Source organism: Kryptolebias marmoratus, linkage group LG24, assembly GCF_001649575.2.
Source record: "Kryptolebias marmoratus isolate JLee-2015 linkage group LG24, ASM164957v2, whole genome shotgun sequence".
Classification (NCBI taxonomy): domain Eukaryota; kingdom Metazoa; phylum Chordata; class Actinopteri; order Cyprinodontiformes; family Rivulidae; genus Kryptolebias; species Kryptolebias marmoratus.
The window spans coordinates 3,630,311-3,642,392 of NC_051453.1; the positions used below are offsets into that span (position 1 = coordinate 3,630,311).

General features: G+C 38.1%; 1 protein-coding gene across 4 annotated transcripts in view; it reads left to right on the forward strand.

Annotated features, from left to right (window-relative positions):
• The first annotated feature begins 3,327 nt into the window (after nucleotides 1–3,327).
• Nucleotides 3,328–12,082, forward strand: part of lrp8 (low density lipoprotein receptor-related protein 8, apolipoprotein e receptor) — a 140,857-nt gene continuing 132,102 nt past the window's right edge. Inside the window, exons 1-2 of one of the 4 annotated variants that reach the window (XM_017420474.3) lie at nucleotides 3,328–3,694; nucleotides 4,366–4,491. In XM_017420474.3, the coding sequence (XP_017275963.1) occupies nucleotides 3,628–3,694; nucleotides 4,366–4,491 (193 nt within the window). In that variant the 5' untranslated portion in view covers nucleotides 3,328–3,627. The remainder of the gene's footprint in view (nucleotides 3,695–4,365; nucleotides 4,492–12,082) is intronic. The other 3 variants (XM_017420476.3, XM_017420473.3, XM_017420475.3) reach the window with 3 other exon arrangements.

Here is a 12,082-nt window from a genome sequence, read left to right on the forward strand (position 1 = left end):
GATGCTGCGGAAATGAATTATAATAATCTGTGGATTTCACTTTGTAATGTTGATACTTTTCACACTCAAGTGAAATGAATCTGAATATATGATCTGCTGTTTGCAGAGGAATTGTAGAAAAGACTAAATCAGAATACTGAATTGATTACCAAGTGTCTACTAAATAAAAACACAACGTTGGAAGTGTTTAAAGAAGTCCATATTTTTGTGCACAGTTGCCCTTTGACACTTGTTTAGAAAATAAGAATGGCTCATGAGAAGAACACACAAAGCAAACTGTATGTTTTCTGCAGAGCAGTTAATTCAAAGGACATAAAAGACATTGAATTTTATGTATCTGTAAGAATGTAAGTGTTATGTATTTAGATGCAAAATAAGTGTCAGACTTATACACATAAAGGAAATGTCAGCAAAAACATGAAAACACACCAGCAAACATCCTGAGTATCAGCATGAAGAGACGTTTGCTATTAAATCTAATTATTTGGTGTAATTATTATTTAGAATTTATGCTAAGGAGTTGGAAGGATGTCTGGTTCGACTAATTTGTTCATTTACATTCGTACATACATACATAGTGTTTTAATCTAAGTGTGAAAATCCCTTTAGGCAAGAGCTTTTCTTACATTATTGTCCACAGGGAAACTCAAAGATCAGCCCATTACATATGTACTACATTTGTTGTAACCCATTCATTGCATATTTTGTTTCTTGAACAAGAAAATACAGACTTGCAAAAAAAAAAAAGTGCAAATACTCAGTAATTTTGTGCATCTGTTCTATTTAACCACTGACATATATTTGATTTTTTTTCTGCATTTGTTTCAGGACTTCGCTGCTGGCAGCTGTTTTGTGAATCTGGGCAGAAAACTTGTCTCGCTCTTCTGCTCTAATTCATGCCCAACTGGAGGCCTGCGGTGGAGGTGCAGCACACATGGTGTAATCCTTTGGGCTTGTTGTGCATACATGAAACACAAGGTGCACAACTCCAACAAGCAGAACTGGCTCCGAGGGGGGAGCACCAGATGTACATATATGTACAGATAGCAGCATGCACAACACTGTCAGGAGTAAAACATGTTTAAAAAGTTTCAACTAAAAAAATACCACCTTTGAAGTGTTCTTTTTATCCTTTATTATTTCCTTGAGGGAAAACTTTATAACAACAAACATGTTGCAGCTAATGTAAAATTTATGAAAAAGTCATATTTTTATTATTTGCTGCACCTGTACCAGCCTTTGAATGTTGCATTCACACCCAGTTTCATTGAATAATGTAAAGGCTGTCTGAATTGTATTTCCCCATCTATTTATACACTAGTTTTATTCATAATTTATGTGTTGATTCATGTGTTAAAGTCATTTCAGGCACATGAGCCATGGTAAAGTGCAGCATATCAGAAGTGAGCTCTAACTGCAAAGCCCAGCAGCACAAACCTGCTGGTTCCCTTCCATCGCACATACTTATCATTCAATTCAAATTCTAGTTTTCATTATCTCTCTCCCTCTCTTTATGTCTGGCCTCTCTGCCTTTAGGAGTCTGTGCAGATACGAATGTGCGTGCTCCAGCTCTGTTTATTTTAATGATGGTCATTAGCTTCCTGCAGGATTATAATTATTCTAGTTAGCTAAAAATCTGTCAGCCACAAATTGCAAAGAACAAGACACATGGAGCTTACATAAACATTTTTATTTTTATTTAAAGAAATACAACAAGAACTCCACTTTTTAACAAGCATTCCTAAGAACATAATTAAATGTTTTTGAAAGTACAAATAACACCTACAACTTGAGGTTTTCACAAAATAAAAATGAAATAAACATTATTCAGCCAATTAGGTCCTTGTTTCTCTGAGAGTTTGTTGCAACAAAATAAAAAAAAAATGTGGCAAGAATAAATCTGTTGTAATATTACGACAATAAAATGAGGGTTGTGTGGTGCTTTCCCAGATGAAAAGCAGATGGCAGAAAAATTACAGAGAGAATTCTTGTTAAGCAACAAAATAGGATGAGAAAAACAAAACTGAAACTGAAACTCATCACTGCACAGCAGGTGCCACATGAGCATACAGACATCTTCAAATCAATACATTTCTCTTTATTTAATATATATTTTTTATACACACTTACTTTCTTTAAAATATAAAAAAAAACGTAGATGAAATGGCTAATTAGATATCTTTTATTGTGTTTGTTTTTTCTTTGTTCACTTTAGACAAAGCCAGGGTGGATGCTTCTGACACCGCCTGGTGCTGAAATAAAGGCGGACAATTCTGCGTTTGCCTGAGTGTGTCTGCCTGCTACTAAAATAAGCCATGAACCACTGGATGAATGTTCATGGAAACTGAAAGAACTTGAGAGTAATCACTGCATGTATGTCTCAAGATGGCTGCAAAAACAACCAACCTTAAAAAAATGTCTATAAGTCCGTCAGTTTTACGAATATTTAGTGTGATGGTAGCTAAGCTTGATCCCCAACACATGTTCTGAGAGCTAATAGATTTTATTTTGTCATTGACTGTTTAGAGTCAACTCTGTTAGTAAAATGTTTCAGGAACCACTGAATGAAACAGTTGACATATCTATACAACTGATTTAGTTTTGGATCCAACCTAATTCAACATGTCTGCCAGATCTAATCAACTTTAGCAAACACAAAAATGTCTCTAACTCAACCAATTCTACAAAGATCAAGTTCAAATTTGGTGAGAGCGAGGGAGACAGAGAGAGAGGGGGAGAGGAGTCATTCCCAGCACATATTCCAACTACTACACTGGGAAAAATCTTTGTTTCAAGGCTGATCTGTTTGTCTGTTATCAACATGTCTCTTTGGATCACTTGACAAATTTTAATGAAACTTTCAGGCGATAATCGTTGGATGTGCATTAACAACCGATTACTGTTTGGAGTCAATCTGACATTAGCCAACACAGAAATTACTATAACTCAGTCTATTTTACAGGCATGGAGCTTAAAACGGGAGTGGTAGTACCTGAGAGTCATTCACAACACATGCCCTGAGCTTCATACTTTAGAAATTGAGCATATTTTATGTTTTTTAAGGTTTGACCAGAATGGTTACACATCATTTCTCAACACATGATGAACTCAGTCTAAAACTTTAGAGTGGTAATGATTCAGACCTTTAATTTTCTAAAGCTACCAAACTACATAGCCTAGTATAAACTTGCACTTTTGTTTCCGTATTTCCATGTTTATATTTGCTTCGTTGCACAACAAGCCGCGAGTCTCAGAGCAGAACTATATTCTGTCTACAAAGTTTCATTTTTCTCAGGCAGTGAAGTGAAACATGGGCGACGTGTAACAGAAGCGTGACTCAGCTTTTTTCCTCCTTCCTGGTTAACAAGCAGCCGCTGTAGTATTTTTTTTTTCTTTTTTCTTTCATACTACTATTGTAGCCGCAGACTTCCTCAGCAGCCATCCCACCCCTAAGCGCGTCACTCTCAGAGGCAGAGGAGGCGGTGAGCCCGGCGGATCGGACTCACACGCTCCGGAGCAGAGCCACGCACAGGAGCTGCGCACGGGATCCACGCACCGGGAGCCACTCGGAGGCTGCAGGTCCTTCACTTTGCATGATCGCAGCCGCTCATCGCCCAGGATCTAAGCATGTGGACCGGAGTGGGGAAGCTCGTGCTGCTGCATTTGTTACTCATGGAGCTCAGCTGCGGTGGAGGTAAGACTGAGTCTTGGCTCGGATCGCCGTGTGTTTGTTAGGAGGGAGGGGGGGATCTGCATCAGACCGACTGCTCTGTCAACGTGGTCTTCATTACAGCTCCGCTCAGAGACACTTTTGTCTTCTCACGCGCGCGGCAGCCGCTCCAGTCCGCCCTCATCATAGATGGCACTAAGCGGAAATAGGCTCGGTCGTTCGGTGACTTGTGGTTGAAATAAAAAGGCTGCCTGAGGTTATGTGATCAGCAAAGTGCAGACAGGAATCCCGTCCTGCCTTCAGTGTTTTTTGCTGCTGCAGTTAAATTACAGTAAAAACAGTGTTGAAGTGGCAGCACCACACTGATGATAGGCGCTTACTCTCTGTTACAGGAGAGCCATTCATGGGCAGACTGTAATATACTTTCACAACACCCAAAACCTGGATTGGCAGATTACAACAAAAGCAAACTAGCTGTAAATCAGATCAGCTGCAATACTTTCTTGTAAGCTTTACAGTTATCTTTAAAAAATGTTGGTTTGTATAGTCTGTACAAAGTGAACTTCCTGGTGTTCCATTTCTTTCATTTTTAAAATGACTTCATGCACTTTTCTGGTTTAAACTGTGGGTTATGTATATGTCAACCACTAAATAACACAAAGAGATCACTGAGAGTTTATTTTCTGCCACCACAGGAACTCACACTGAGTCAGAGTGTGAGACGGGACAGTTTCGGTGCAACAACGGACGATGCATCCCAATCCTTTGGATATGTGATGATGATGATGACTGTTCAGACAGAAGCGATGAGGAGAACTGTCGTAAGTAGCTCGGACTCCTGTCACAGCGGTTGATATTTTCTCCTTTTCTCGTCACGCTAAGATTGACAAGAAACAAAACAAGTGTTTAAATTAAGAAACATCCATCCATCCATTTTCTCCTTTCCGGTACGAGTTGGGCAGGTGCTTATCTCCAGTTAAGAAACATATTTAAGATATTTTCCTGTTAGGGAATCATCAATGGTACTCATTGCAAAGTAGAAAATCAGACATAAAAACCTGTTATCCTTAATTATATCAAATGATACAGTTTGACAGAGTTTACTCCAGTAGTTTCCCATTAACTGATATGCAAGTTTGAAATGCGGGTCTACACTCAATGTAAACAAAGCTTGAATCTGCTAAAAAGCACACATATGCTTGAGTCATGTGACTGACAACACTGGGCTGGCTGTTGTTTGTGCAGGTAAACAAATACGGCCAGTAAGTTTAACTTTTGACCTGTTTCCTGTCACTTCAGCTGTTTCTGTAAGTGAACAAACACACATGGTAGTTGGCATCTGGTCACAAAGTTTGCTTGCAAATTTTCAATTCAAGGACACATCAATGTGAGAAAAAAATATTGTGTAGATTCTGTTTCTTACCTTATGAATCCTTTTTTTCTGGTCTTCATGACATTGCAAAGAGTACCTTTTAAGTTTGTCATTTGACTTTGCAGTAGAATGGATCACAAATTATACAATAACTTTTAAATGAATGAACTCAGACTGAGAATAAGCTCCTTATGGTTTTGCCTTGGGGCCATTTGGAGTCTTTGTTTCAGCTGTTGTTCTACAGGCATCAGTCCAGAAACTGCTGATCCTGGATCAAAGTCACATGGCCAGTGGAATTTCTCGTTTCATTCTAATTTCACGTTCTCAGGAATCTGACGGCAGCAGAACGGTTTTCTCAACAACACTTGCATGTTTTTTTTCTCTGTGATTGTCAATGATGTTGTCTTTATGAAATGTGATATTCAGATTAAAATGCTTAGCATATGTAGCACGGCAGCTTCACAGATTGTTGGAAGAGTGTAATCAAATTGCAGTATATGTCACAATGCTTCATGCTGAGAAACAGAGCCTGCTTTAATGTAATTTCCTAGATATGACTGCCTTTTGTTGTCTCTGTGGGACCGCTTATCTTTGTGGGTTGTTTGTGACTGAGATTTAAAATGGTAAATTGCATAAAACACAATACATTATTGTTTTGTGTTTCACTAAGGTAAAAACAAAATAAAAAAAAAATAAAAAGAGATTCTAAACTTTTGTTTGAGCTGCCACCTCAACACCCAGCTGAGTTTTCTCAGCGTAATCATAAATTTGTCATTGCAGTACATGCAATAATGCTTGTATTAGCTGCCTATTGATTTATGACTTACATTATATTGGAGACCAAGCAGATGATTTTCTCATCTTGCATGGTTGCCATGCTGAGCTCTCAGCAAGAACTGCGTGACTGTTATAACCGTGTCTCACTGACTCCAGAAATTTATTGGAATTATTGGGCAATTAGGCGACAATACATGATGAAAAGTGAAATTAGATTTTAATGAACTTACCTGCACTCTTAACTGCTGTAGTTTGCGTGGTTTGCTGTATGTGTTGCTGGAAGTGAATGTGGAAATATGACTAAAGCAACAAGGTCACCCACATTTATTTAAAGCATGTAACATTGTGGCAGAAACATGGTCTGCACCTTTCTTCTCTGCTCCCTCGCTTTGCTACATTTCCTTGTAAACTACAAATGTGTGTATGCTTTCCTCCCGGGCTCTTTGTCACTCTTTCAATCTATCCTCCTTCTCAGTCTCTACCTTTATCTACTTTACTTCTTGTTCCCTCTCTCCCTTCCTACCTGCTTTGCATTCTATTCTTTAGGAGCTTCCGCTCTTTGTCCGCGATGAAAGTGACTCTTTCTGAAAAGCTGTTTCATTTCCTCGGTATTGTAGCATCCGTTCTTTGTGATTAAAAAAAAAATATTAGTACGTTGACGGTGCCAATGTCAAAAAGGTTATGCCCACTCGTCTTACACCCACAAAGATCATCAGCTGACAGGTTGGTTGGAGATAAATCTAACAGCATGACTCTGGTAAATGGAGGGATGCCAGCTCTTAGAACAGATGCCAGCACTGCCACTGTGCCCCCCCACTCCCTGAAACCAAATATCACCAGCAAGAGCTCTGCAGGGAGGAGGGTGGTGGTGGAGGAGGAGACGGAGGCGGAGAAAGGATGAGGCAGATTGGACTGAGAGGAACAGGATGGTGTACAGCAGAGATGATGAGGGGAAAAAGGAACAAGTAATTGCAGAGAATGTGCAGAGTCACAAAGCACAGATAGGCTAAAATAACTCGGGGCAGGTGCCATTTAAAGAAGCATTGCTTTTATTCACAAAGATTCCCTTTAGCACTCATGGGATATCTGTAGCTGTGTTTCCACTCTGTTTCAGATTTCCAAGCTAAATAAATAGTCATGAAAAAACTCTCACATCTCTAAATGAGTGGAGAAAGACACCTTATATCTGTATAAAGGTCAGCTGAGAATAAATGCTACTTGACTGGAGCTGAATGCAGGTATGTTGACCAAGTTTATCAGAGTGTCTGTTCAGCCATGTATTTTTTAAAAGAAGCTTTTATGTTCATTTAAAATAACATCTGTGTTAACATACATGGTCCTGGCTGCAAAGGAAATAAGACAGGAAGCAAGGAAATAGCAATCCACATTTTATTTGTTCATGTCATTATTATCTGGGACATTTATGTCAGTTTTGTAAAACATGCTAGTCTGGTAGTACTTGAATAACAGATGATACTAGTTTGACATGCCTTCGTGTTAAACTGCGGTGGCGGCTGTGCAACTATTGGTCACAATGAAGAATGAACAAACCAAGATGGAGCTGATAATGCCCAACTGAAGAACAGAATATAAAGGAACAACTAATGAACTAGAATGACATTCACCTGGTGAGAGAACAACTAGGAACAGGTAAATGTGGGCGGGGCAGGAGAGAACTAAAACACTCAAACACAAAGGAATACATGAACATGAACACCCAGAAACAAAACAAGGAACACCACAAAAAGGTCAAAGGATGTAAACATAAATATAGATCCCAACAATCGCCACAATTTTTCTATTGCAATTTTCTCCATAGTCTGCTGCCCTAATTGATAACTATTTTTGCATGTACAGTATAGATCCACAGATGGTTTTCTAAAGTTTTTGAGTTTTGACAGCTCAGGACATTGTCTTGCTCACTTCCTGTCCTCCGTTGTAACACACACTATAAAATTAGTTCATCGACAGATTGTACGTCAAAAATAAGTTGAAAAGACAAACGTTTGTTTAAGTGCCACCTGCTAGGTCTCAGAGCTATTCAAAAAGTTATTGACAAATTAAGTAATGAGGCATGATTCTCATAAAAAGGCCAGTTATGTTACAATTATCAGTTTTTTACATAATGCAAATATAGATCTCTCACACCTGGAGCTATCAGCCTTTCAGGCCTGTATGGCACCATAGGTTCTCTCTTTTTTCTGCTGTTTTAATGCTTTCTTTTTCCTTCTTCTGCTTCTCCCCTCTCCGCTACTTCATTCTGAACATACGTACCTCTTGGTTGATTCAGTCTTGTTGCCCTGGGAAACGGAAAAGTGGCGACAATGGTCATGGTGGCTTTTTGTGCATGTGTGTGCTTTCTTAGTAGCAAACACAATGCCCTTGCATATATGTATGCATAAACAGTGCATCTGTACATCTTTGCAGTGACCTATATTTAGGTTGTGGCAGAAAAGAAAAAAAGGCCTTATCATTTTTAGAGCGGATTTATGTGGATTTAAACATGCCTAATCCAAAAGGCCAATGGAAAATCACAGCGTGTCTGAATGTCACAACATTAGCTTTCCCTTGTTATTCCTCTCTCACATCACCGTGAAGCATTTTGCCCCAAATGGCCTTGGTAACACAGCTTTGTAAAGGAATGATCAGCAGTAAAAAAAACAAAACAATATATGTTTGGGGACCAGCCCAGTAATTAGTGTTATATTTAAATCTTTATTATCTCTTTTAGAAAAATACAGCAGGTAGTTAACATTTTGTTTTAAACTTTGTTTGCAGGTAAACCTGGCAAACAGCAGGTGTAAACTCTTCAAAGTTTTAAACTCTTAAGTGCTAAATCACACTGTGCTAAAAGCAGATCAAATCATGGAAAAAAAAATCCCCAGAACAAATCTTCACTTTTAAATCTTGTGCACATTATGAACCCAGAGAGCCCAGCATTGCAAAACAGTTTCAAGTCTGGGAATGAAACAGAATACAGTATAAGGGTGGGAAGAAAATTGTTGTTGACTCTGTGTGTGTGTGTGTGTGTGTGTGTGTGTTTTTCGTGTGCCACAGTAGGACAATGAGTCTGAGAAAGAGAGCGTCTCCACTGGCAGCCTGAGACCCAACTTTCCATAGAGGAGACATCAGAACACATTTCACGCTGTGGCCATATATGTGTGTGTGAGATCAACCTCTCTCACAAACACACACACACACACACTACCGTACTAGCACAAAGACTCAAATACACACACGATAGTGTAATAAGAGACTCTAGAGAAGCGCTTCAGGCGTAAAAAGCGCTGGACTGCTTAAAGGCTTAGAATCACACATTCTGGTCACCTGCTGACACTCGCTGCCCTCTAATACAGATGGGGTTGGGGGTTTTAACAAGAATATATGGTTAAACAGACCAATAGCACAGTGAAATACACACAAATGCTTGGCTGCTTTTCAGATCTTCACACACAGGTTTTTAAACGTTGAAACTAACAATCCTATCTATTTTCTAAGATTTTGAGGGAGCATGTTTTCAAGTAAGCTCTTAGTGAATCCCAGCCCATTGTGTGATTTTCTGTATCAGAACAAGAATGTAGTTTGTAAATGTGTGGGTGTGTGATTTCTGAGCCACTATGGGTTTATGTGTTTGTATATGTGAATATGTCTGTGTGCTTCATTAGTTCAGATTTGTGGAGGAATATCTTTTCACCAACAGGCAACCACAGGTAATGCAATAAACAAAAAGTTGTCTTTTTAAAAAAAAAAAAAATCATAAATTTGAATGAGTCCCTTTTTGCTGCATTTTTTGGGGAAAACTTTTTAAAAAAATGAACATGCCCTTAATTGTTATCTTCAGTGACCCATGTTGTGGCTTACAAATAATTTGACCAAGAAATAGCGGTGTTAAGAAAAGTCTGTCTCTGCTGGATGTCCGTGGCAGAGCCACATTTGACATTTGTTGGTGGCTTTTAGTGGAGAATAACATAAATCTATCTTTATTTTAGCAACTATATTTCAAGTATGTTTAAATGTAGTTTAAATTTTTCATAACTGCCAATGGGGGAAAGATATCCTCAATACATAATATTAATAAAATATGTAATAAATTGTAATATTAATGGCATCCTCCTCTGTGCCTTCATTACCATTCTGACACATTTAACATTAAGACTGTTTCTTGGTCGATCCAACCTCAAAAAAAGAAAGTTCACTTTTCTAAAAGAACTGATCTGTGAACATAAACACAAAGTGACATGTTGTCTTTGCTGCTCTGTCAGATGACTGATCCAAAATGTGCCTGGTTGTCACCTCTGTCAGATAATGCAGCGTGCTCTACAAGCTAATGGTTCCTGGTGTTCTGAATAGGTGCTGGGAACAGCGAAGCAAAACAGCAGCAGAGTAATTTTAGCTGAGGTCAGTGCTGGCCTGAGGCGTTTGCTCTGACTTGTTTTCTTTTCTCACAATGTCTCCATCTGTTTGTCTTTTTCTTGCTCAATTATTGGCCAATGCCTTGTTTTTTCTTCATCATCCTATTTCTCTGTGTTACAGCTCCTTGTCTCTTAAGCGTCCTTTCCACACATGCAGCACATTTTCCATGTCTGAATTACGCCCCAGTGCTCCTCTGTAAGCGTTTGCGTTTGAAAGTTGAAAAGGTTGGACCTACGAACATGTGACCTCTGCCACTTTCAGCACGACACAAGTCTAAACTGATGCAGCCACTTTATTAGGAAGGCAAACACAGCAGCAGACGGTTAATTTAGCTCTGCGAGGAATCAGACAGATTGCATTGAGTTAAAGAAATAGCAGCTTTGTTTAAACTTTTTACCTTCATGTTTTTAGGATAATTAGCTGCAGCAACATAATTTTTTTCTCAGCATCTGAACCAAATGAACAAGAAAAAACACTGGGAAAAGTGTCACCATAGCAGGAATTCTGTACTGGAGGCTACCTCACTTCTTGTTTTGTCACTTTTTGTCGAAGTAACAATTATTGCAAATGTGACATGGCTTTTTTTGTCCCTTTCATAAGCATATCAACGAACATTAACAGTAAATTGAACAATCTTTGAGTGACTTAATGATTTAACAAATTTAGAAACCCACTAATGTATAATATGTGTGAAAGAGGTTTTAGTGTTTCAATCTTCATGAGTGTTTAAAATGTTGATTTTATTTTCTTAATGCCATGAACATAAAATACACTCTACTAATAAAATAATGAAGTTGATTTTGTGCATGTAAAGAAAAAATAAATAAGAGAGCTTTGTTCATTTATTCAAATCAAAGAAAGACAATCTGCTCTGTTGGTAAGACTGGTAAATACAACATATGTTTGATTTTAGAGTTTATACTTGAATTTGTTGAAACACACATACATGTAAAACAAAGAAAAATTAGATCCGTTTTGTCGCTTTTTTAATTTCAAAATTAGCATAACTTAAGAGAATTTAAATTGAACTAACAAAGAGTATCACAGCCACTCCAGCCTTCCATCAAACACAGAAACTGCAGACGTTGTAGAGAGTGTTTTATAAAGTCATATAACACTGGCTTTCTTTTCCACCTGAATAAAAATTAAAGTATTGGAGAACATACCAGCCTTTTCTGATGAATGAATGGCTAAAATAATTCAGGTGAAACAAAAGACTGAATAGAGAGGAGTGAGCTTTGAAAAGATGCATCTGTTTGGTGAAGAAAATATTGCTAAAAATAATAAGCATAGGTGGAGGATGATGGTCTGAAGAAAGACTTTATTTTAGAAGTTTGCGTCTTTTTCTCTCTTTTATGTTTTTCATAATTTTATTACTCTCTTTATATGTATAGTAGTACTCATACCCCCTAGTATGGACTCCTGACTATGTTTTAAAGGGGAATCGAGATAAAATCAGGAACAGAAAGACATCAACGACTTCAGAGTAATCGTCTCTAAGGTGACATCTCAGTGTAAAATGGAAACTGTAATGTTCTTTGACATGGAGCATCGGGGTTTGAATACTGTTCAGATTTTCCCTTTATTTATTTTTCAAACAAACTCCAGCTAAATGCTGGTATGAAACCAGAAGTAGTCCAAAAATAGCCTGAACATGTGTTCAGCTCCAAACTGTTCACACTCTGAGCTTCACACCTGCCTTTGAGTTCCCAGGTAAGAGCAGCAGAAAAGGACTTATATTCTCATTTTTTATGAACTTGTGGATATCTTGCACTCCTAAATAGTGTGATTTCACTCAAAGTTTTTACTTTATTCTGTCTGTTTCATAGTCAGATAAAAGATGCTTCACA